The sequence below is a fragment of the Dasypus novemcinctus genome, chromosome 9 (assembly GCF_030445035.2).
Source record: "Dasypus novemcinctus isolate mDasNov1 chromosome 9, mDasNov1.1.hap2, whole genome shotgun sequence".
Lineage (NCBI taxonomy): Eukaryota > Metazoa > Chordata > Mammalia > Cingulata > Dasypodidae > Dasypus > Dasypus novemcinctus.
The window spans coordinates 68,401,491-68,427,804 of record NC_080681.1 but is presented as its reverse complement, the minus strand read 5'-3'; the positions used below and the strand labels follow the sequence as shown (position 1 = coordinate 68,427,804).

Sequence of the window (26,314 nt, the reverse complement as noted above, 5' to 3'; positions counted from 1 at the left end):
AGTCTTTATTTCTGTGGGGTCAATGGTGCTATCTCCTTTCTCATTTCCTATTTTGTGTATTTGCATCTTCTCTCTTTTTTTCTTTGTTAATCTAGCTAAGGGTTTGTCAATTTTATTGATCTTCTCAAAGAACCAGCTCTTGGTTTTGTTAATCTTTTCAAGTGCTTTCTTATTTTCTATTTCATTTAGGTCTGCTCTTCTCTTTGTTATTTCTTTCTTTCTTCTTCCTGTGGGGTTACTTTGTTGTTTTTTTACTAATTCCTCCAAATGTGCAGTTCTTCAAGTTTTGCTTGTTCTTCTTTTTTGATGTATGAATTTATGGCTATAAATTTCCCTCTCAGTACTGCTTTTTTCTGCATCCCATAAGTTTTGGTATGTTGTGTTATCATTATCATTAGCTTCAAGGCAGTTATTTCTTTTGAGATTTCCTCTTTGACCCACCGTTTTTCTAAGATTGTGCGGTTTAATTTCTATATCTTGTTGTGAAATCGGGGCCTCTGGCCCTTGTAGATTTCCAGCTTTACTCCACTGTAGTCAGAGATAATATTTTGTAGGATTTCGATTTTTCTGAATTCATTAAGCCTTTCTTTATGGCCTAGCATATGGTCTATCTTGGAGAATGATCCATGTGCACCTGAAAAAAATGTATATCCTGCTGTATTCAGGTGTAATGATCTGTATATGTCTATTAGATCCAGTTCCTCTAATATACTGTTCAAAGTTTTTGTTTCTTTATTGATTCTCTTTTGAGATGTTCTGTCCAAAGTTGACAGTGGTGTATTAAAATCTCCCACTATAATTGTAGAGGCATCTATTCTTCCACTTAGTTTTTCCAGTGTTTGCCTCACATATTTGGAGGCACCCTTGTTAGGAGGATAAATATTTATGATTGTTCATTCTTCTTGAGAGATTGTGCCTTTCACTAATATGTAGTATCCTTCTTTGTCTCTCACAATTGTTTCACGTTTAAAGTCTATATTTTCTGATATTAATATAGCTACTCCTGCCTTTTTTTGGTTATTGTTTGCTTGTAAAATTGTTTTCCAAGCATTCACTTTCAACCTCCATGAATCCCTGGGTCTAAGATGTGTTTCTTGTAGACAGCATATAGATGGGTCATATTTCCTTATCCAATCTCCCAGTCTGAATCTTTTGATAGATGAATTTAATCCTTTGACTATTCAATGGTATTATTTTCAAGGAATTATTTGTTAGCCATATTTTGATTGGACTTCATTTGTCATATTTTGTTTTTTTCCTTCTCTTTTTGTCTTTTTTGTTGCTATTACACTGTCCTCCAACTCTGCCTCTCCAGTTTTTTCCTTCCTGCAGAACTCCCTTTAGTATTTCTTGAAGGGCAGGGTTCTTGTTGGCATACTCTTTCAATTTCTGTTTATCTGTGAATATTTTGAACTCTCCATTTTTGAATGCTAGTTTAGCTGGGTAGAGTATTCTTGGTTGGAAATTTTTTTCTTTAAGTACCTTGACTATATCATACCACTGCCTTCTTGTCTTCATGGTTTCAGATGAGAAATCAGCACTTAATCTTATGGAGCCTCCCTTGTATGTGATGGTTTTCTTTTCTCTTGATGCTTTTAGAATTTTCTCTTTGTCTTGAGAATTGGATAATTTGACAAGTATGTGTCTTGGGGTGGGCCTGTTGGGATTTATGGTGTTTGGGGTGCATTGTGCCTCCTGGACATGTACATCCATCTCTCTCAGTAGATTTGGGAAGTTTTCAGCCATTATTTCCTGCAACACCCCTTCTGTCCCCTTTCCCCTCTCTTCTCCTTCTGGGATGCCTATAATATGTATGTTTGTGCATTTTGCATTGTCATTCAGGTCCCTAAGTCCTAGCTGGATTTTTTCTATCTTTTTATCGATCAATTCTACTATCTGTTTGATATCAGGTGTACTGTCTTCCACGTTGCTAATTCTCTCCTCTGCCTCTTCTAATCTGCTGCTATTTGCTGAGAGTGTATTTTTTATTTCTTGAACTGTGGTGTTCCTTCCCATCATATCTGTTATCTTTTTGTGTATGTCTGCAATTTCCTCTCCAAGTGTTTTCTTCATATTGTTAATCTCTTCCTTTACTTCATTAAGTTGGTCTCTAATATATGTTTTGAGATCTTTAATTACTTGTCTGATGTTCTGCTCCCCTTCCTGGTTTTTAGTTTGTTCATTGCATTCAGCCATGTTTTCTTGATTATTGGTTTGGTTTGTAGTTTTTCGTTGCTGTCTGGTCATCATTTTATCTTGATGGGCTTAATCAGTTCCTTAGCTTCTTTGTCCAGTCTCAGGGATTAATTAGTTGTTGTTCCTGCGTAAGTGTTATGTTTTCTCTTTGTCACTTTGTTCTTCTTACTCTAATTTCTTGTTGCTGGCTAAGTTCACTTTGAAGGAAAATATTAGGGCCAGGGAAAGGAAAATGTATAAGTAAAGAAAATGTGTTAAGTGGTATTGGTAATAAATGTTAACAGAGCAACAATGTGAGATCTGGGAGAATGGATATTAGACTCATGTAAGTTGTGTAGAGTTATAGCAGTAAGTAGAGTACCTATAATGAGATAGTGAACTGAATATGGGGAGGAATCTAGTATAAATTAAAAAGCCAGTGTTTTCATGGAGAGAGGGAAAGAGAAAAGAAAGACAATAATATCAAGCGTGGATAAAAGAGAGAAAACAGAACAAAGGTATTATAAATTAAAAGTTAGACAATTTGGGGGCCAAAGAAAGGGAGGTGCAATGTAAGAGAGACAGTAGATGATGGAGGATAGCAAGATGTGGGGGAGAGGGGATAGTGTAGGTGGCCAAAATCAGAAACAAGGAAATGGAGGATGAGGAAACACAGCAAATGTGAAGCGCTCCCTGCAGCACCTATTATATAAATAAAATAAAATAAGAAGAAAAAGAGAGAAAAGAAAAAATAGAGAAGAAAAAAAAAAGGGGGAGAGGTGGGTAAAGAAAAGGAAGGAAACAAGCAGAAAAAAGAAAAGAAGTAAAGAAAACCTAAATAAATGAAAAAGGACCTTGGGGGATAAAATGGGAGAAAAGACCAGGAGATAATGCAATATTTGCAACCAAGACAATAAAAAAAAAGAAAAAAGAGAAAAATAACACACAGATGCCGAGGGCTAGGTAAATCAAGTACCTTAGATGGACCTTAGGGCACGGTGGATTCAGGGATGGGAAGTCTGTGATATTGCAGACTCAAGGTGTCTGAGTCTGTGGAGTGTGGGCCACCAGGATTTAGGGGACAGAGACCTCGGAACCACACATCCGGTTAACAGGGAGCCTGGGAACACCACAGTGCACCACAGTCTTCAGGGATCCCTGCAGCTGGGCACCAGCCCTAGGGGGAGGGGTCATGCCGGCAAACTCTGACCTCCGTGTCAGAAATCGAAAACTCCACCTCTTGCAAGAATCTCTTCTGTCACTGTCTCACCAAATCGACTTCCAGACACCTCCTGCCCTGCAAGCCCCGGAAGCAGCCTGCCCAGGGCTTGGAAACTCCCCAGCGCAGCACAGCCTCCAGGAATCGCCGCTGTTGGGCCACCAGCCCCAGGGGGAAGGGTCCCGCTTGCAGCCCCGACCTCCGTGAAAGAGACCCAAAATTTTACCTCTTACAAGAATCTCCTCTTTCACCATCCCACTAAATCAAAGTCCAGACACCTCCTGCCCTGCAAACACTCAAAACAGCCCAGTCCAGCAGGACTCCAACCCTACTCAGCCACTTCTTTGCAGGAGAGATTATGAGGTGCATTCACTCAGATGCCATCTTGCCCCACCTCCACATTTTTGTATTTTCCTACATTTCTGTCTTCATTTTTTTCTTTTCACTTTATAGAACCTTCTTTATTTACTTATTTTTAAGTTTTCTTATGGGAACATATATACATGTAAAATTTTCCATTTTAACCATTTTTGACTGTACAATTCACTGGTGTTAATTCACAATGTTATGCAACTTCCACCCCCACACAGTACCAACATTTTTCATAATCTGAAACAGAAATATTGTACCTATTAAGAATAGCCCCCCATCCTTCTGTCTGTCTCTATCCCTGGTAACCTCTAATTTACGTTCTTTCTAGAAAGATATTTTGTATATCTCAAATATTTGTCCTTTTGCGTCCTTTTTATCTCAGCACAATGTTTTCAAGATCCATCCAAGTTGTAGCGTGTATCAGAATTTCATTCCTTTTTACAGCCAGATAATATTGCATTGTATGTATATACCACATTTTCTTTATCCGTTTACTTTGGATTTTTAATTATAAAATACTTCTGGACTATTCCTTCATTTTGATATGGTTCTTTAAATCCCTTTATAATTGCAAGTTAGATATTTACGCAGTAGCTTTTCATATCTCCTTACAATATGTAAAGTGGACTTTAATTAACCAGTCAAAATTCATTTCACAGACTAGGATAGTAATCTGGGCTGCATAGATTGAATGACTCATCCAAAATTATGCAGGTGGATAGTAGCAGAGACAGGTTGTGGCAGCTTGGAGCTCATTCATTCATTCATGAAAGAAGTATTGAACTCTTATTATATGTCAGACACTGTGCTACCATCTATTGCAGGCAAACTGGTTAAGGTGTTTGCTCTCCTTGTTCTTAGAATGATAGCAGATAAGTAAGACGCTGATAAGATATTTGAAAATTGTATGAAGTGCTACAAAGGAATAAACAGGATAATGAGAGGGTAACTGGGATTTGCCACTTTAGAGAGAGAATCAGAAAAAAACCTGAGTTCAGGCTTCAAGGATAAGAACCTGGGGTGCTGGGCAACAGGTGGGTGGCAGGTACTGTGGCCCTGTGCTGAGAAAGGGCTGGCATGTCAGAGGAATGGAATGGGAAGTTGCTTCACAAGGTGTGGGTCAAGTTGAATGAAGGATAGAATGTTCTTAAAGGAGGCTGATAAAGAGGCCTGGGTTCTGCTGGCTTTGTGATCCCATAGTGATGGGCTTGGGTTTTATTCTCTATGCTGGATGACACCAGTGGAAGGTTTTAAGTAGGGTAGTGCTGTGACCTCAGGGCAAAACTGTAGGTTTTTCCTTTGGTCCCATCAGCTTTCTGATTAAGAAAAATCATCTTTAATGGCTGTAGTTGGTGTTCCTAAGTGTCTAGCCATCTTTAGATGGTTGCCCTTATTTACCACCCCATAGTCACCACTTTTGAAGGGCTGATTAAGAAGCAACCTTATATATTGTGGGCCAATGTTAAGGATAAAGTTTTCTGTTGAAGTTTTCCAGAGTTGTGGGGAAAGAGAGAGGTGATAGCTGTTTATAATGGCTTGAGCATTAGTAGCATTGCCTCTGTGACACTATTCATCATGACACAGGAACAGTTTTCCTGTATCTGGGGAGACTTGCACTTTTAAGGATGCTTTCTTGGCAAGTGTTTACTATTAAGATAATCACAGCACTATGCAGCAGAAGCATTAAGATCATTCTGGTGACATTTCTGCTGGCCATTAATTGTGGAATGACGTGAGCATCGATAGTATTTCTGACATGGGATTCAAAAATGCCAGGTCCTCTTCTCTAGTTTTGACAAGACAGATTGGCAAACTTCATTTTATTTCCCTTCTGAATTATATTTTCTGAGTCAAAGGACATTAAAATGTGTTTTTTTCTTCTTCTGTAATGAGCAAATATAATTTTTTAAATCAGTGGGACATACTGAGTCCTCCAGGAATTGCAGTGGATTTTGCTGGTTGATTCTTTGCTTTAAATACATTTTCTCCTTCATTTCTCACAATACCCCTAGTGGCCTAGTGGTCAGCAGGTTTTCCCCTTCCTGTTTTTTGTTTTGGTGTTGGGTGGGGGGTGGGATGGGTTTTTTTTTTTTTGAGAAGTTGTGAGTTAACAAAACAATCGTGCATACCATGTAAGAGTCCCACACATTGCCCCACCGCCAAAACCTTACACCATGTGACACATGTTACAAATGATAAAAGAACATCGTCATATTACTATCATCATTAGTCCCTAGCTTATATTTGGTATATTTTTCCCACAAACCATCTTATTATTCACGCCATGTATAAAGTGTTGTATGTTTGTTTTAGTTCATAAGAGAACCTTCTTTTATTTGTACTGCTAGCCACAGTCCATCACTCAGCACAGGGATCACTGTGTTATACAGTCCCCTGCCTTGTACAGTTCATCCAGAGTACACACTCAGGGGCTCTCAATTTCTTTACAGAGTTGTGCTGTCACCAGCTCAGTCTATTTCAGAATGTTTTCATTACTCCAAAGGGAAAAATCCCATTATCCCCTTATACATCTCCCCCATTCTTGACTCTTAGCATTGATATAGCACCTTCTTTGCCATACTCAGTGATATCTTTTTTCTTATTCTATATTTTTAAAGGAGTTTTAGATTACATAAATGTTACATCAAAAATATAGGGGATTCTGGGAAGCAGACTTGGCCCAATGGATAGGGTGTCCGCCTACCATGTGGGAAGTCCCTGGTTCAACCCCCTGGCCTCCTTGACCCATGTGCAGCTGGCCCATGCGCAGTGCTGATGCGTGCAAGGAGTGCCCACGCAGGGGTGTCCCCTGCGTAGGGGAGCCCCACACACAAGGACTGCGCCCTGTAAGGAGAGCCGCCCAGTGAGAAAGAAAGTGCAGCCTGCCCAAGAATGGCGCCGCACACACGGAGAGCTGACACACAAGATGACGCAACAAAAAGAAACACAGATTCCTGGTGCTGCTGATAAGGATAGAAGTGGACACAAAAATAACACACAGCGAATGTGTACAGAGAACAGACAACTGGGGAGAGGGGAGAGAAATAAATTGAAAAAAAATATATATATATATATGGGATTCCCATATACCCCACCCTCTGCACTCCCCCACTCTCCCCAACAAACAACATCCTTCATTAGTGTGGAACATTTGTTACAATTGATGAACATATATTGAAGCTTTGCTACTAAGAATGGTCTATAGTCTACATTATGCTATATACTTTGTACTGCACAATTTTATAGGTTTTGACAAAATGTATAAATGTATAATAGCTTGTATCTGTCATTGCAATATCATGCAGAACTATTCCAATGTCCCCAAAATGCCCCATGTTAAAATTATTCTTCTCTCTCCTTCCCCTCAGAAGCTCTGGTGACCGGCCTTTATATCAATGTTACAAGTTCTTCCATTACTAGAATAATAATGTCTATTTTGGTCCATAGTTGCCGTCCCCCCTTATGTTTGTTCATTTCTCAACCTCGAGCATTTTGGGATGGTGATGTCCACTCTGCTTCCGACTGAGAGAGGGCTCAGATCTCATGGGGCAGGTGGAAGGAACTGTCTTGCGTGCAGCTATAGATATTGGGTTTTTTGTGATGGGCGTTGTCCACCATCATCCTTTTGTTGTTGTCCTGCATGAGTCCAATGAACTGGAGAGTAGGTCCCCTTTTTTTAATTATTAGATAAGTTGTAGATTTACAGAAAAATCATGCAGAATGTATAGAGTTCCCATATATACACTCTCACTCCTTTCCCATTTTTTAATATGTGGGAACTGAGAATCAGGCAGGTAAAGTAACTTGCCCAAGATCATATGTAGCTATTAAGTGGCAGAATTGGGTTCCAAATCAGGGGCAATGTGGCTCCTAAACTTATAAAATTCAAAAGGTTCTGAAGTATATGCTGCAAAAATAAATCTCCCCCTAGTCCCCTACTTCTTCCTAGAGGTAACCACTGTTACCATTCTCAAGCCTATAATTTAATACTTTACTGCTCTTTTTTTGAGTGACCTTAAGACAAAGGATCAAATAACTTTAATAATAGTGGTTATCTACTAGGGGAGGTGACATATCAGAAACATCAGAGAGGCTTTTGCAGAATACACACACCCTATTTTGTTCCTCTTCACCAATATTTTGATTCTGTATGTTTGAGGTGAGGCCCTAAAGGAAATTCTTATCCCTTCTTTGTCCTACTCTATTGAGAATTACTTTCAGGATATTGTTAAATGCCTCGTATGTTTTCAAGAAAGGAGATGTTACTTCTTCAAAGAGTTGAAGGAGGCTTATTGTGAACATGGCATTTAAACTACATTCTGAAGAATGGGTTTAGAAATGAGAGCAAAGGATATTCTATGTGGGGGAAATACCATGAGTCAAAACTCAAACATCACATGAGCCAGGCAGTTAACATAAATGATATCAAAATGATAAATGACATCCGACCCTTGACCTTGGTGTTAGGTAACTGGAGAAAACCTTCAACATAACTGCTGTACATCAGAGTACATATTATGTATTTCTTCAACACTCAGAATTAAAATATTAGGTGAGGAAAATGAATATAAATAAAGCTTTAATGGTTCATTGACAGTCTTGCATAACCTCTGAGTGAACAGACCTAACTTTGGAGGCCATTCTGCTTTGTTTCACATGAGTTTAAAAGTTGTAGCCTCATTTTCTGAAAGTTTGTTTTCTATTTATGGTAATTTAGCAATTTATTTCCCCTAATCTTTAAATATAAATGACTACTTATTGTCTTCTCTCTGTCTGTGTGTGTGTGCACGTGTGCGCCGTAAGAACCAATCGTAGCGTTCTACTTGTTCTATTTTATTTTGAGATCAATTCTTTTGGATGTGCTCTCCCCTGTTCTGCTGACACATTTTGAAGCATCCCTCCAGAAGTTTTTCTCCCCCAGAAGCAGCATCATTTATATTCCCACATGAGCATTTTGATAGCTTGTTTTAGGGTCCTAAAAGTAGAGCTTTCAGGGAAATCAGTGGGCTGAGGTGTGTTTCATGACAGGTCTCTCCTCTCACAGGTTGAAAGCCTCTAGGTTTCTTGATCTCATTTGATCTTTATCATTTTAGTACTGAAAGTAAAGCACATAATGCTCATACTTTCCTCAGATACATTTCCTTGTATCCTTTACTTGTCATATCAGGATCATGAAAATTTTGCTGCTCATTAACTGTCGATTTAAATAGGATACCTTGCAAAATGCATTGAATAAGCATTTTAAAAAAGCCTAGCATGCAGTGTGTTTGAAGGCATCAATCATCACCTGTAATACCCACTCCTGTCATTTTAGCACTTTCTGCTTCTTATCTAAGAACTGAGAATACTGAAGGGAAGGGTTGGACAACTGGAAGAGAGATGAAATGGTTGATTTGTTTAGTTGCTAAATGCAGCTGGGACAGGTAATTAAACAGTCTTGCTCCTGCGGAGAAGCCTGCAGCTTTGTAACACCAAGTCCCTGAAACACAGCTGTACTCAGATTTAGATTCAGAACTTATATTAGGTAGATATCTTTCAGATTGACAGATTTCATAAACATCATTTCTGGTTTATCTGTTCAGCATGACTGATGATGAAGCATGTGTGTTTTGTTTGCAGTTTGGATTTCTGGGGAGTGTGTGGTATGTACATAATCTGGTGGAATAGACTAGAGAAGGGCAGATCTCTGTAACTGGAGAGCAAGGGATTCCCTGAGTGAGCCTCTGCTCCTTCTCACTGCTCTAACCTATTTCTGACTTTACCTGTCCCATTGGGTTAGCCATGTGAATAAATAGGAGAGAGTAAGGAAAATACTGGAAGGGGAGATTGGAACCACTCTCTCCCTTAGCCCTTTATCTTTTACGGGGGCATATTGTTATTTTCACAAGTAGCAAAGTTCTCTCTCTGCATACAGCACTTAGTTTTCAGAAAGTTAGCTCAAGACTAGAAGTCCCTCATGCCTAATATAAGTCATTGAGGTGTTGGCTGGACTGCTTGCCACTTCATATTTGTCTGTAGTAGAATAGGAATGAGCCATATGGTGTCTGCAGCAGAGCTCGTGGAGCTCTGGGGACTTTAAGCAGATGACTGAGGGGAGACAATAAGCTCAGAGATAAGGGATCACAGAGAATAGGATAAGGGAAAATGTTGCATTGTGGATACAACAATGCCATTCTGTGTAGTTTTCTCCTTATAAAGGATAGATAGAGATAGGCTTTTTTTTTTATTAGATGAACATACTATTGATGTAGAAAATATAAATCATAATTAGTACCACTTATTATATTTGAGTTTATATAGCTACAGTGAGAAATTATTAATTCCATGTTTGGAAGTCAGGAGAGTGGAGTTCAGTGAATACTAACAATATTAAAATACTCATCTCTTTACTTTGACACTGGCTAGGGTTTTTCAACCCTTGACTCCTATTGTAGCCCATATGAACCCTTATAAGGCAACAGAATCAGTCCTGGAGTGGAGTAATAATTGCCTCTGTTATTACAACCCATAACCCTCCTTAAATAGAAAATTGTACTCATTAAGTTGGCCAGATGGAGAGAGATGTCTTAAATAAGGTACCATTTTTCATAGATTAATTCAGTTAACATTTAACGAGCCCATGTTCAGTGCCTAGTACAGTGCTAGACCCTGATGTTATAGATATAAAAGATACAGACTCTGCACTCGAGCAGGGAGGAGGGAAAATCAAGAAAATAGTAGGGAAGGGCATTTGGCTCAACAGATAGAGCGTCCACCTACCACGTGGGAGGCCTCCTGACCGTGTGATAGCTGGCCCATGTGCAGTGCTGATGCGGACAAGGAGTGCCGCGCCATGCAGAGGTGTCCCCGCGTAGGGTAGCTCCATGTGCAAGGAGTGTGCCCCGTAAGGAGAGCCGCCCAGCGCGATAAAAGCACAGCCTGCCCAGGAGTGGCGCCGCACACACGAAGAGCTGACGCAGCAAGTTGATGCAATAAAAAGAGACACAGATTTCCGGTGCCGCTGACAAAGAATACAAGCAAACACAGAAGAACACAGCGAATGGACATGGAGAGCAGACAGCTTGGCTGGGGGGGCGGGGAAGGAGAGAGAAATAAATAAAAAATAAATCTTAAAAAAAAAAGAAAATAGTACTTAAAACCATAGTGCGCTGTGAGCTGTGATAGAGATGTGCACAGATGCTCCTGAAGCCCAGAAAGAGGTGCACTTAATTCAGGCATCAGGAGGGACTTCCTAGGAGTTCACTGATTTGGTATTTAAGTGTAAATGGAAATTAATTAAATAATAAAGGGGAATTAGGATGTTCTGGGGGATGGGAGTCCTGCAGAAAAGTGAAGAATAGAATGCATTTTAGGAAATATAGGAAGTTTGTAGTACCTGGAATTTAGGATGAAAGAGAGGATATTGTGTCTGTTTATCCCTAGAGAATCTAAAAGAAAAAGAGGAGAGAGAACAAAAAGTCAGATGACCTCATAATTTTACTTGAACCTAGTTTTCCCATTATTGTTGTCTTTGGGGGATTTTGGTGATCGGTGTCAAGAGATGGGGCTTTCATGTCAAAATAATACTTGATGGATGATTAAAAACCAGTTGTGTCCTTGTCATATTTCATGTTGTTGCTCTGTGTTTTGCCATAGCTGCTGCCTATTCACACACTGAGGCTTGGCGTGGAAGTGGATTCCTTTGATGGACACCATTACATCTCTTCAGTTGTTCCAGGTGGCCCTGTTGCTACATTGAACCTGCTGCAGCCAGAGGATGAGCTTCTTGAGGTAAAATTAATGAATGGAGAAAGATTTCATTCAGGGAAGGAGTTTTAAAGTTCTAGGGAAATGTGTTCTCACCAGAAATCCATGTAATTACATTATCACCAATCCAATGTAATGTGGTCCACTTAGATAAAAAAATAACAGCTTATGTGATAAGAGTAATCTTTCAATTCCTTTCCCTATCTTTTAGGGTTCTTGAAATATCCTTGTGAATTCAAATGACTTTTGTTTGGAATATGGAGCCGTGTTTATTTGCAGGTTTTATTGGTTAGTTTAATAAAGAATAGAACTGGATAACCTCAGATTTTTCTGCAGTTGATTAGTTTTCATTTCAAACTGTCTCCTTAGAACTAGCACGCTTCCCCAACATGGCTGCCTCTAAAAGGCTTGCTTATGCTTCCCAGCCTCTTTTCAACCAAAGAAGTTCTAGAGCATCAATGTTTTGACATGACGTTCTTGAGAGATTTTGTTGTTTCTGTTGTTGTTAGAATGGAAAGTTCTATACATAACACAAGAAATGAAGTGACATTTGAAAGCCCCTGTTTTACAGATAAGGAACTGGCTTCCCCAATTTTGTACACTGAATTAGTGGTAGAATAATGACTTTATTTCATGTTTCCTAACTTCCATTTCATTGTTTTTACAAATACATAACACAACTTACTAGGCCCCTAAAAGAAATTTGGGGAATGTTCAAATTTAGAGAAGGCTGTATAAAAGAGGATTCTCCCAAGAGTTGGATTCATAAGAAGCCCTAGGTCAGGTTAAATAGAATCTACCTGGTAGCCTTAGAATGATTTCTTCCCAAAAATTGTATCTGCTCAAAACAAAATGAGAGGAATAGTAAGTAGTATATGTTGGGTACAATTGTACTTTATTAGTAGTGACCAGCCACCAAGAGAAGTATGATAAGATGAATTCTGGGTTGACTTTCAAGCTCAGAAGGAAGAAGCCATGTGTCTAAGTCATCACATTCTGTCATACACATGGTGCTGGAGTCCTGTTTTAAGCTGTAGTAAGTTGCTTTATCTTAGGGGTGTTCAAGGGAATGGTATTGGGCTCTTCTTGGAGATTAGTGCTCCAGATTTTATGAGATGCCTTATAGTTTCTTTCTGATGCTGAGATCATGTCCTTCTCTTTTGATTTGCAGAGCTTTGTGGATATCATACATGATAACCTGTAGATTGGAGACCATTGCTACAATATGTAGTTATTAGGCATTGAGAAATGAGATGTATGTGGGAGATGTGGAAGTATCAGTAAAAACCAGTTTAGTTCACTTTTACTCTACTATTGCTATGTGGTAGATGTTCAAGAAATGTTGGCTGAATCTGAATAGAGCAAGTATAGGTAAACACAGCCATCCACTGAGTCCTCTTAGGTCTTTCTGAAGATTAGAATCTCATGGACCTACTCTACCACCTTGTAATATAATGTGGTATAATATGGTAGCCTGAAGGCTTTAAAAAAATTCCTAAGTATAGATTTCTGATCAAAGGGCTGGATATAGGGAAAGAAGCATACATTTGAAAGTCAGAAGACTTGCTTTTATTTCTGAGTTTGCCACAATTAGCCCTGTTTTCCTTGGTATGTACTTAACTGATTTGAGAATCAGTTTCTTCATCATATATGACTACTTCACTATGCGTTGTAGAATATCATCCATATAAACTCATCTCACTGTAAGATGTTGGTGATGTGATTACTATGAAAAAGGCATAACATGGGGCGGTGGACTTGGCTCAGTGGTTAGGGCGTCCATCTACCACATGGTTGGTCGCGGTTCAAACTTAGGGCCTCCTTGACCTGTGTGGAGCTGGCCCATGCGCAGTGCTGATGCACGCAAGGCGTACCCTGCCACGCAGGGGTGTCCCCCGAGTAGGGAAGCCCCACACGCAAGGGGTGCTCCCCGTAAGGAGAGTCTCCCAGCGCGAAAGAAAGTGCAGCCTGCCCAGGAATGGTGCTGCACACACGGAGAGCTGACACAACAACATGATGCAACAAAAAGAAACACAGATTCCTGTGCCTCTGACAACAACAGAAGTGGACAAAGAAGACGACACAGAGAACAGACAACCGGGGTGGGTGGGGAAAGGGGAGAGAAATAAATAAATAAATACTTAAAAAAAAAAAAGAAAAAGGCATAACAATATGGTACAGTATGAGGACTGAATGAGGTAATGTAGTGAGATAGTGCTTGAACAATATTAATTACTCTGGAAGTGGGTGTGTTTGTTTTCTATTTTAAAAATCTGAATAATTGAGGCTTAATAGCACTTAATAGGATCACAAGTAGGACCTAGAGAAATATTGTGAATTAGAAAATAAAAATTGAACTTCTTCGAGTAACTGAATATATAAATAAAATCTCTGTAAAGTTAGCCAAATAAACTCCTGAATTTAAGTGTGTGTGTGTTTAATGTACTCCTCAGAGCTTAAAACCAAAACACAAATATGCTTTGGGATTGAAACACTGTGCCAAGTCTCAGCCCAGAACAGCTATTTACAGCAGTCATAAATTCCCCTAGGTAGGAGTTGGTAATGGGAAATGTGACCAATCCCTTTAGATATAGAGAATAGTGAGGAGGACTACCAGGCACTCACTATAATAATTGGAGGCAATTCAAATGAATAAATAATGAGCTAAATAAATATTTAAATATACTCCAAACTAAAAACCCTGAAAAGTGATTTTCCAAGTTGTTGAAGTAACATGGAACACAGACAAATACTTGTGTATGGATAGAGTCCTGCTTTGATTGGATCTGTTTGCTTTGTTTTAGTGTAGGTTCTAACCCATTTGGTTGATTTTAGAGCTTTCTGTGCATGTGGCATCAGTTGGCACTGTGGACATGGTCTCACCACTGCTGGGTACCTCCCTATCCTTTCTTGTGTGAGACTGATTTGCATTTCTTCCTTGGAAAAACCTTCCATCTACTGCTGATCCAGTTCCCCTGGATCTTTTTCATCAATCATAAAGCCCTGGGAGATGATATTTACTTTTCCTCTAGTGCTAACTCCCTAAAGATACACAGGTCACTTTAACATGTGGTGATTTCTTTGTAAATAATTAAGAGGCAGGGAGATTATGTCTGGCCTGATGGCTAAGTGCTTGGTATGTTGCAGACCTCAAAGTGGTTCCGAGGGACAACTGACTTGAGGCTCAGCCTTCTGTGGATGGGATGTTTTCAACAACCCACTGTCCCTTTATCCCCTGATGCAGTGACACATTCAGTGGAATAGTTACTCCCAGTGTAGTTTGTCAGGCTGCTCGTTATCTGGGTGTTAGCCCTGTACCTGTCAGAAATTAATGCAAGAGTAGGAATATCTTTAAAAATAATAATGCCAATTAACCCTCCCAGGTTGGCAGGAGTCAGATGTGAAAAGAGTGTTTGTTGCCTGGATTATGTTCATGCCTTAGCTTTCTGGGAGTAGCAGACAGATCAGTTTTTAGCAACCTGTAGTCAGAAATGAGAACTCCCTGAACTAAAGTCATATGTATGAAAAATTATAGTAGACATATTTCTAGATCATCTTTGGTGAAAATTAGGTAAAATCTAGATAATGTTTCAGTGGTGGTATTAATTATTAATAGGAAATAGTTGGTTATCTTTTTTTTTATGTATATGGAAATACTTATGTAAAACAATTTGAAAAAACTCATTTCCTACATTTGGTGTTGTATCAACAGAGCATGTAAGAATATAACTGTTAGAAAGTTATGGGTATTTTCTTTGGAAGTGATTTTTCTGGGATGGTAGTTAGAGGGTATGGGTTGGAGGAAAACTATGAGCTGATGCTAAATTTTGACAGCCTAGAATTTATCCTAAATTCCTTGTTAGCTATTCATTGTAAGTTGAAGAGTTTTTAACAGCCATAAAATTAATGTTATTCCCTGTAGTGAAATTCTTATGAAATGAATATGTGAAACAGTCTTAAAATGACTATAAATGATATTTAGTATGTTTAAAGAGAAATAGGTAGAAATGGGCCACAATTTATATATAACATTGGAGTGTAGATTAGAGAAACCATGTGTATTAGTCAGCCAAAGGAGTGTTGATGCAAAGTACCAGAAATCTTTTGGCTTTTGTAAAGGGTATTTATTTGCAGTAGAAGCTTAGAGTCACAAGGCCCTAAAGAGTACAACTCAATGTTACTTCCTTACCAAACTCTGTTGCCACATGTTGAAGCAAGATGGTGGGTAGCATCTGCAAGAGTTCAGCTTTCCTTCTTCCTCTTAAGGCGCTGTGGTCCCAGATTCTTCTGATCTCAGCTGTAGGCTGACAAAATGCTCATCTCTCTCCCGGGCTCATTTCTTTCTGGGCTCAGCTGTTCTGTTCTCTTCACAAGGCCAGCTATAGAATATCGGGCTCATCTCTCTTTCTGGGGCGTCTGTCTATTGAGCTGTCTCTGTTCCTCTGTGTTCTTTCCTGTGTGTCTACTTCCATGTGAGAGCCTATTTTATCAGCCCAAGGGGGCTGGGACTCAACACTGAGTCACACTCTTATGATGTGGTTGAATAAAAACCCTAATCTTAACATAATTTAATCAGACATCTCAGCTGAATCTAATACAATCAAAGGGTTATCACACCCAGAGGAACAGAACAGTTTACAAACATAATATCCCTTTTTGTAATTCATAAATAATATCAAACTGTCACACCCATGTTTATGTGAAAAATTAGGTAGGTCACTAAATCCAGTACTCTGCACACATTTTTACTTTTTTTTACCCAAATTGAGTAAAAGGTCTTAACCTTAATTTTTATAAATTTTCAGGGCTGCTAATGGTTCTACTAAAATAATATACATTTAGGCCCTTTGTTTACAGGGAAAATAAAACCATATCCTGTTTTCATTTTGATAGCTTGGTATAAACAGGAGATTTTTGTTTTATCATTTGGGGACTCCTCAGTTCTGACTTATTGCTTGTGTTCCCAGGTTAATGGTGTGCAGCTTTTTGGAAAATCTCGCCGAGAAGCTGTCTCTTTTCTTAAAGAAGTGCCACCTCCCTTTACCTTGGTTTGCTGTCGACGGTTGTTTGATGATGAGGCCTCTGTAGATGAACCAAGGACCACTGAAGCCTCTCTTCTTGAGCTGGAGGTACTAAATTGTATATATTGCAGTTCCCATAGGAATGCCCATTCATCAAGAATGACCTTGTTATTGTACTGCAATATGAAGGGAGGGGAGGAAAGCTCACCCTGCCTCCCCTTTTTAAAGAAATTGGACTATAGTAGCTCTCAAAGGCAACAATGCATAGCTCTTCAAATTAATTTGTTACTTTTCATTTAATGTCATAAAATGCTTTGCTTTGAAATGTCACTGACATTAATGTGCAGTGCACTGTGATCTTAGAGAACCATTTTTATTGATTGCCTGGGCTCATTACTTTGGGCTTCAGGTGCATCTCAGTTCATCTTAAGTTTAAGATGTTGATGAGTGTTGAATGTCTAATTGACCTCTCCATTTCAGAACCTAAAAATACAAAGATCTATGACCAATTTTGAAGTGAGTCTAGAAATTGATTAAAAACCATCAGGAGGTCAGAGAATAAAGTAATACTTTCTATGCCTTTTGTACCTTTTTAAGAGCATCGTAATTATGAAAACAGTTTTGAGTGCATGCATTGCCACTTTATGTCATTTGCAACCTCATCTTTTATGCCACTCTCCTCCCCTTTCCAGATTCTTAGATTATATTTTCATTAACACCATTTAGACCTTCCCGTTTACCTGTATAAGGTCTAGATTTCAAGGTACCTGGGGTCTAATCTTGACTTTACTACTTAATTGTGAATCTTTGGATAAATGACTTGACTTTCTGTTCTTCATATTCCTCATCTGAAAAATGGGCTTATTTATAATTCTTAACCATCACATGAGTTTGTGTGGACAGAAAATGAAGTAGTAATGTATGCAAAGCTTAGTACAATGCCTTATACCCAGAAAATAGTCAATAAAAGTTACTTGTAATTATTTTCCTGTCATTCCACCAATCTTCCTTGTTTGATTTCTAAAAGTAAATAAGAGTCTCACTTTGGCTTATAGTCACATTGGCTTATATATTTAAGTGTATATTAATTTTGTTTTTCCAAGAAGATTGTGAGCTTCTTGTGGGTAGCAACTATATTGTAAAACCTTGGGTAGTAACTATATTGTAAAACTATTTTGTATCTCATAATATTTTTATTCAGTACTGGGCATTGCTCATTGATTGAGAATCTTTTCTTTTCAAATGTTTACCTTTTGTAAAAAATATCTCAAGAAGTAGACTCAGATGCCACACTTTTATGATTTTTTTTTTGTTGTTGTTGTTATCCTTACTAAAATAAAATGCAGATAGTGGCTTACCTCTGAAGGCTGATTTTTTTAAAAAGGCCTTTAATCTTATAAGATCGTGTAAATTACCAATCTATCTTGCTGACTCTGTGGTCCCATCTGTCACTCTTTACCACAATAGGTGAACAACAGCTTTGAATTACGCTAAATGTCGCCCTTGCTGCCCATTAGTTGATTGCTTTCCATTTTGTAAATTACAGGGATTATGCAGAACTGATAGTATCAAAAGCAATATTTTTCAAGTGGGAGTATAATATCTTATAACACCTTGGATGCCTTGAACATTCTGTAAACTTGGACTTTGTAATCGTATGTGGTTTCTTAAAATCCTGGCTTTCTTTTCCCATCTCTCTCTTTTCTCATTTATCCCAATACCATCTTATGTCACTCTTAAACCCTGTTTGGTGGCAGCTCAGCCAAAATTCTAGTATACTGATTAATCAGTGAGGGTATTAAATGTTCCAGTGAAACATCCATCATATTGTATAGTCATTGGAAGTTTACTTTTTAGTGGAAGTTATAAGGGTCTTCTTTTTTAGTATGACTTCCTTGTATTAGGCTGAAATATAGAGAGGTTCTTGATCTAAAACTTTCTCATTGATTTCAAGTTTTGTAATTCAGGAACTAAAAATTGTTCATGTGGTTAGATTCTGTTCACAATGGATTGATCATTGACCCTCAGTTTGAGAACAATCCTAACTTTAAGCATGTTTCCATATTAGGTAAGCGGTCTTGTGTTTCCAAAGTAGAAATTTTTTTACCCGCTTTGATTTCATTAAATGGATTTTCTTATACAAGTCATTTAAAAGTATATTTGTAGGAATGATACATTTTCATTTTATTTACTAAGATTACCCTAAGTCTTATGACATTTGCTTTTAAAAATTGTTATTTAGTTAGTAGCTTTGTTAAGAAAGAGTTCCAAGAAGAAATCATTCAAACATGAACAATTCATTAATGTATTGAACAAATATTTATTGAGCACTTATGTACCAGGCACTGTTGTGAGCTGAGTGGATAACCGTGGAAAGCTCTGCGGTAGCTCTCAGGCGATTTCCATTCTAGCCCGGGCTCCAGGCGTTTGTTACTTGCTAAGGGTCCTAAGAAAAAGAAGACAATTCTTGACCTTGTTATAGAAGCTCAGAGTATTTTTTTGGGGGAAAAAAAAAGATGAAAACAACAATGCAATGCTATAAATAGTATAAAAACAAAGTTGAAGCAACCATTCTCCCTCTGGGTAGTCCATTCATTGTCCCTCTATTGGTTAGTTTCCTTACATTCCACATGGCTGTGACTTCCACGAAAGGAGAAATAACAGAAAAGAGAGACTTTGTTTTTGTGTGATCTATTTATCTTTTTAAAAAAAAAAAAGCCAAAAAAAAAAAAAAATTGGTATCACACTCATAGGAAAAGATTGGTTTAAAGACATAATCATTCTCTTTTTTGGGATTCATAAAATAATTTCAAACTGCACAGCAAGGTTCTAATTAAAATTTTATTTCTAATTTCATTTTTATTTCTAGGTTTCATAAATGAATAGAAAATGGTATAAAACTGTGCAGTAACTTGCAATGAATCTAACAAAGATGTAAGGGCCTCTATGAAGAAAATTGTATAACATTATTGAGAGACATTTAAAAAAAACTAAATAAATGGAGTTTCTTTAAAAAAAGAAAGAGAGAGAGAGAGACCTTGTGGTGAAGTTAGCAAAGTAACCAAGGACCTGTGTGCTGGACAATTGTGCTGGCTACCTCCTCCAAAATTAGACTTTCATTATTTCAACTCAGTAATTTTTACCTGTTTTTAGATTTTTTATGGTTCCCTTTTATACTTGAATTTTTATGGTTTTTTTTGCACCATATTTTTCCTGGTAAAGTTCTTCTTGAAAAATTCCTAGAGGCAAGAAAAATGGTTTCTCTGTATCCTCCTTTGGCCTGTCTCTATATCTGGTCCTAGCATCTTTCTCTCTCTCACTGTTATTATTCCAGGTATTGCTACTTAAATAACCTATAAACTTCTTCCTTGTGTGATGTTTTCATTTTCACTTAAATTGCCTATTTTTCCTTTTATGCTTCTAATGGGATGACAGAACTCATTGAAGTATAAGAGGTCAGTGTTAAAACTTTGAAACAGGTACTTTACATTTAAAAATAAACTCTATGAACAGTCTGCCTTTTTAAGTGCTTGGATTTTTATGAACATCTTACACGTGAGTGTGCATGCCCCTTTTAAAAAGATTAAAAAAGAAAAACTATGCATGCCAAAGAGAATTCCCAGTTTGAGAAGCAGCTGTGAGAGTCCTGATTTGTTAATTATTTTAAGAATTGCAAGGACAATGTTTTAAAGCATTTATCTCCTTTGGTATTTCAGGATGACCACATTATAGATGTCAATACTGAAGATGATGATGGGGAATTAGCACTGTGGTCTCCTGAAGTCAAGATTGTTGAGCTAATAAAGGATCATAAAGGCTTGGGATTCAGCATTTTGGATTACCAGGTATAAGAACTCATATAGAGTTTTTCTGATTTGATGGGTCTTAATTAAAGTTATATGAAGTGGTAATTGTTTAAGGTACCACTGACTTAAGAAAAACTAATGATTTGATAAAAAAGGCTACTATCCTAAAATTGGGTATTATTATTTCCATTGTTACCTTTACAATTGTTACCTTTACAATTACCTTAGTGAGTAAAATGATGAATGATGTAATAACCAGACAATAAGGGAAGCAATAGTTTTATACCTATGAATGTTTATAGAGAATGGAACTTGATGAACTTTATTATGGAGGATTTTTTTTCAGTTTTCTTGAAATACATTTCGCATACCATAAAATTCACCCATTTAAAGCATACAGTTCAGTGCTTTTTAGTAATTCAGAGTTTTGAAACCATTACTACAATCTAGTTCTAGAACATTTTTAACACCCCAAAAAGAAACCCCATACATATTATCAGTTATTCTCAATTCTCTCTGCCCTCTTCTCTCCCCATATAGAAGTTTTTCTCTTTGCCTACCTAAATAACATTCATTTCAGTATGCTTATCTAAGTAGTTGGTGAAATTATAAAGAAGTAGAGGGTAAAGTTATTGATGCATTTGGGGAGGAATGTAAAAGGTCACAAATAGAACATCTCTATATTATACTGGTGGTTTACCAGTCACTGTAGTAATTTTAGACTTCTTATTAACACAGGGAATTAAAACTGTTGGCAAGAAATCTCTTCACTTTTAAGATGCATATTTTAATACTTCAGTGCTGCCTAAATCCATTGTGGTCTAATAAAGCAAAAGGTACTCTATCAAAGCACATAAAACGCCAAGTGAAATAAAAATCAATTCTTCTTTTTTAATATACTAAGGCTGTCGGGAACAGATTTTAAAAATACTTTTAGCATTATGTAAGAACATTAAATTCCATATTTTGGCAGTATGGTTTAAGATTCCTGAAATAGCTTATATCTTCTTTTGTTTACACTGTTGTATTTATGTGCCAGGTAGCCCTCACAGTTATTAGAACTTCTCTTTGGAATATTATTGAATTATGAGTCAACAGATTCAAAATAATGGATATTTTAGGAAATATTTGTAATCAGGAAATATCAATACTATTATTTCTGGAAGTTTATAGTTTGATTAATATTAGGGCATATAAAACAAATGGCAAGGGCTGTGTAATTTTCTTCTCCCTATGGTAGCCCAGTTACTTAGCATATGGTAAATGGTTAATAAATTTTTGCAGAATATTTAAATAAGGTTTAGGTTAGCAAAAATTAACTGGAACTGAATGAACAGACTCAGTGGGAGTTTTTGTTTACCATTTTGATAATTGGGGTTTAGTTTAGAAAACACTTTTCCGATGTGTTTTTAGATGTTCAACTAAATTTCCATTGTAATAGGAAATATTTTTCATTCTTATATAACAAATATTGATATCATAATGGTTGTTTTTATCCTCTTCAGTGACATTGCCTATAAATTTTATATATTGTACCTGCTAAGGTAGAAAAGTGTTCCAGAACTTAAAAAAAAATAAACTTCAGTAAAGGATGGAAAGAAAATCATCTTTAACAATTCAGTCCTGAACTTTAAGCTTTTTTTTTTTTTAAGGTGGTACCAGGGATTAAACTTGGGGCCTTGTACATAGGAAGCAGGCGCTCAGCCACTGAGCTACATCTGTTCCCCCCAACCCCTTTTTTAATATAGTAAGTTCTAACTGTAGGATGCTTTTTATTCCCTGCATTTTTATAGGTGTGCATAATATGTATTGCTTTTCCAATTTGATTTCTGTCTTTATAAACAAGATTCTAAGTTTTTTCCCCCTTTTATCTTCCTCACATTCATCAGACACAGACATTTTTTTCTGCACAAATTATATAAAGTAATTTTGCTGCAAAAAAGTGTTAGATATTCTTTTTTGCCTTTGCATCTCAGAAAACTGAAAGAAAACTTAATTTCCTAAATGCTACTTAGATTCATACTATAGGCCTCAGCTTATTTACTTGTGTAGCTAAACCAGGAAAGAAAAAACATTCAATCTTAGGACACCTACAGTTGTGTACCACCTGTTTTTACCATTTGTCCAGTGGTAGATAGAACTGTTATCCACTGTGACATTTAGATGACAGGTAAATTTGTTTTTGGCAAGTAATTAGCTGATTATACCTTTACTTATTGTAATTAGGTAATAAATTCTAAAGTTCAAAAATTTTTTACAAGGCCAGGTGAAGGTTTAGCAAAAGTCATGAAAGGCCACTTTCCTGACTATTATTATATTTGATGCCCCCCTGTTATTAAGCGGTTGAATTTGATCAATGCAGATTCCTCCCTGATCCCCAGGCTTACCATATTTGGAATAAGAAGTAGTCCAGAAGCATCTTAGACACAGGGAGAAATTTTTAGTGGACTCACAGAGCTTCCAGGACCTATGTATACTAGCAGTATTGAAGATAATGAAAGTTTTTACTCTGGAATATTAATTTCAGTTAATCACTTTCCTCACTAATGGGTTTATTTCTAGAATAATAAGAACTTCCTAAAGAGCCTGAGAAAGTATGTACCATATATACAACAATGAAATCATTGGTGCTTATTTAATTTCTTCAGCTATCAAATAAGGCTAATAATGTCTAACTCAAAGGAGCATTGTTAAATAAGTGAAATAATGTGTAAGGAAGTGGGAAATGTTTCATTGTTATAGAAATGGGAGTATAATTAACAATCATCCCATATGAAAATAAGTACCACAAAGTTTGATATGGTCCTTAAAGATAGCTCCATACTGCAATATGTTTGTACTCTATCCATTTTAAACTAGTAAGTTTAGAAAATTAATAAGTCGATGCCTTTATTTAGTAAAATCTAAATTTAATTGTAAAATTGCATTCTAAAGTGCAGCAAACTCTTGGTGAGCCATAGGTGAATTATCCAGGTATGGATTATTATTTAGAAAGTTGCTTTTTGCATAAATTCAGCCAACCTTAGGAAAAGATAAGTCAGTAGATAAAGGATCTTGAATTGGCCCATGGAATGATAGGGTGGCTGTCTGTCCTGGTCAGTGATTCAGAATATTGTAGAAGGTGTAATAGAAGCTGAGCAGAGAAAGGAATCATGCTTTTACATCTGAAATGAAAGAGCTGAATCTGACACACAAATGTATATTTTGGTTAGAAGGACAGAGAGCAAAGTGTGGAAATTCATTTTCATTAGTCATTTTAACTAGGTTGGGGTAAATGAAAAAGAGAAAGCAATATGTAGGACATAGTAAATATAATTCTGGTTGTAGGTCTCCACATATTTTAGGGTAAAGAGGTAGTAGGTATTTTGTTGGCTATGATTTGAACAAAGGTAGAATATATGCTGCCTCAAATATCCCTAGGTGCTACTCCTGTAGCAGCTAGATAAAATCCTTTTTTCTGTGTGTGGCATAATAGAAGTCAGTGATCTCTGTGTAACATCGTGCCTGATGCAAGTATGTCATGGAAAATAAGGATGTATAACTTGTCAAGAGTATGAGTATTGAGGTTTTTTGTTTTTGTTTTTAAGGTTTATTTTATTTATTTCACCCCCACCCCCATTACTCCCATTTTCTGTTCTCTGTGTCCATCTGCTGTGTATTCTTCTGTGTCTGCTTGTATACTTATTAGGTGGCTCCAGGAACTGATCCTGGGACCTTCCAGAGTGGGAGAGAGGTGATTACTCTCTTGAGCCACCTCATCTCCCTGTTCTGCTATGTCTTCTTATTTTCTCTCCTCTCTGTCTCTTGTTGCGTCATCTTGCTGTATCAGCTCTCTGCATCAGCCCACGCTCCTGCGTGGCATGGCATTCCCGCGTGGGCTGGTACTTGGTGTGGGCCAGCTTTGGTGCATGGGCCAGTTTGCCCTCACCAGGAGGCCCTGGGCATTGAACCCTGGACCTCCTATATGGTAGATGGGAGCCCAGTTGGTTGAGCCACATCCGTTTCCTGAATACTGAGGTTTGATTACATAGTCTGTTTCTAAGCACCTTTCAGAAATTTCTTAACAAGTTTTTATAATATAGTTTCTTGCCAGTTTCTAGGTATGGTTTCCATATTGTACCTTAGTTATCTTTGCCTTGTTTTCCCAATATTTTTGTGTAACGTCTTTGTTCCTTGGAATATTACTTATACTAATTTTAATACCAATATAATCATAATAATAGGTAGCATTTATTGAGTCTTTACTTATGTGCTAGGCACTGTTCTAAATGGTTTATATATAGTACCTCATATATTCCTAACTAGAACCCTAGAATACTAGAATGAAGTAGATATTACTAATATTCCCACTTTAGAGATAGGAGACTAAGACATGGAGAGGTTAAGGAACTTGTCCCAAGTTCATACAACTAGAATATGGCATAACTGGAATTCAAACTCAAGCAATATGTTCTGTAATCTATGCTTTTAACCACTATACTGAACTGTTTCTTTTCTTTTAAAGTGGTTCTTTTCCATGTATATTTTATTACCCACTGAGCACATCCCAGTTTTTCTAGCTTCCAAAAAATGTCATATCTTAAAGAGTAAGCTACTAAATAGTATTCCCATTTTTAATGCTTATATGCAAGTTTAGTATTAAAAATTAATTAATATGATGTGCTCATAGGCATTGCATAAGAGCTAGTGTTTATTGCTTCAGAAGAAAATAATTGAATATGTGAGTCCTAAGTTACTGCAAGTCATTTGTCGTGGGTTAATGTTCAATAATGAAGTAATTATTAGGTAGTCTGGGAGACTGTATTTTTTAATTTCTGCCAAAAAGCCTGAAAAAATTTTAGGACTTTGGATTTTAACTTTGGTTGACCTTGTAAATTAAACTTGTCACATGGCAAGTGGGTATTTTCTGGTGTTTTGATTTATGTTGAACTTTGTATAACCCCTCATGATTATAATTCACTAGAAATGTTTGACATTAGCCAGTTTCTGAACATTAGCCATGATATTTCTATCCTTGGTACTTTTGAATTTCAATGATTTAGAAAGTAAAATTTATTAACCAATAATTAATTCTCTTCCCTCCCACATCCCATTCCTCATCCATCTTCCCTCCTGATACGGACTGACTCAATGTCTGCCAAAGCAGATGTTTTGGAGACTTTGGGTTTTTCTTATATACTGAAAGAAATAATAATAGAAATCATAATGGCAAAGCCATTGAGAGGTGATTCATACGTAAATACTTCTAATGCCTTAAAATTTTGTTTGAAAGGCTAAAGGCAAATGATGACTCATTAAAAAGAATCATGAAAATATTCCCCCTATAAAAAATTGACAGTGATTGATTATTCTTAACAGAGGCAATGGGTTATAAAATACAGATAGTATGAATATAAAATATTGCAGTATTGCCAAGTCTTGAATATAATATACCTTAGTATTTGTGAGAAAAAACGTAGGGTGCAGCTTGGTTGACTGTTGTTTTTTTTTAAAGAGTCATTTTTTATTTCTCTCCCCTTCCCACCCATTGTCTGCCCTCTGTGTCCATTCGCTATGTGTCTTCTGAGTCTGCTTGCACTATCCGGCGGCACTGGGAAACTGCGTCTCCTTTGTTGCGTCATCTTGCTGCGTCAGCTCTTGGTGTATGCGACCCTACTCCTGGGCGGCCTGTGCTTTTCTCACACGGGTTGGCTCTCCTTGCGAGGCTCACTCCTTGTGTATGGGGATGCCCCTGCGTGGCACAGCACTTCTTGTGTGCCATAGCACTACATGTGGGCCAGCTTACCACATGGGTCAGGAGGCCCTGGGGATTGAACCTTGGATCCTCCATATGGTAGACGGATGTTCTATCAGTTGGGCCATGTCAGCTTCTCTGGTTGACTATTAACTCTACTAGGTAGAATTCTCTTTTAAAAAGATTTTTTGAAGTTACTGGAAGTAATTGAATAAATTTTATGTCATAGTTGAGGATTGAA

General features: G+C 37.3%; 1 protein-coding gene across 11 annotated transcripts in view; it reads left to right on the top strand.

Annotated features, from left to right (window-relative positions):
- PATJ (PATJ crumbs cell polarity complex component) overlaps nucleotides 1–26,314 on the top strand; it is a 435,722-nt gene that overhangs the window by 104,711 nt on the left and 304,697 nt on the right. For all 11 annotated transcript variants that reach the window (XM_071217421.1, XM_071217419.1, XM_012519032.3 and 8 more), the window contains 3 exons: nucleotides 11,402–11,536; nucleotides 16,480–16,641; nucleotides 20,250–20,378. In XM_071217421.1, coding sequence (XP_071073522.1) covers nucleotides 11,402–11,536; nucleotides 16,480–16,641; nucleotides 20,250–20,378 — 426 coding nt within the window. The remainder of the gene's footprint in view (nucleotides 1–11,401; nucleotides 11,537–16,479; nucleotides 16,642–20,249; nucleotides 20,379–26,314) is intronic.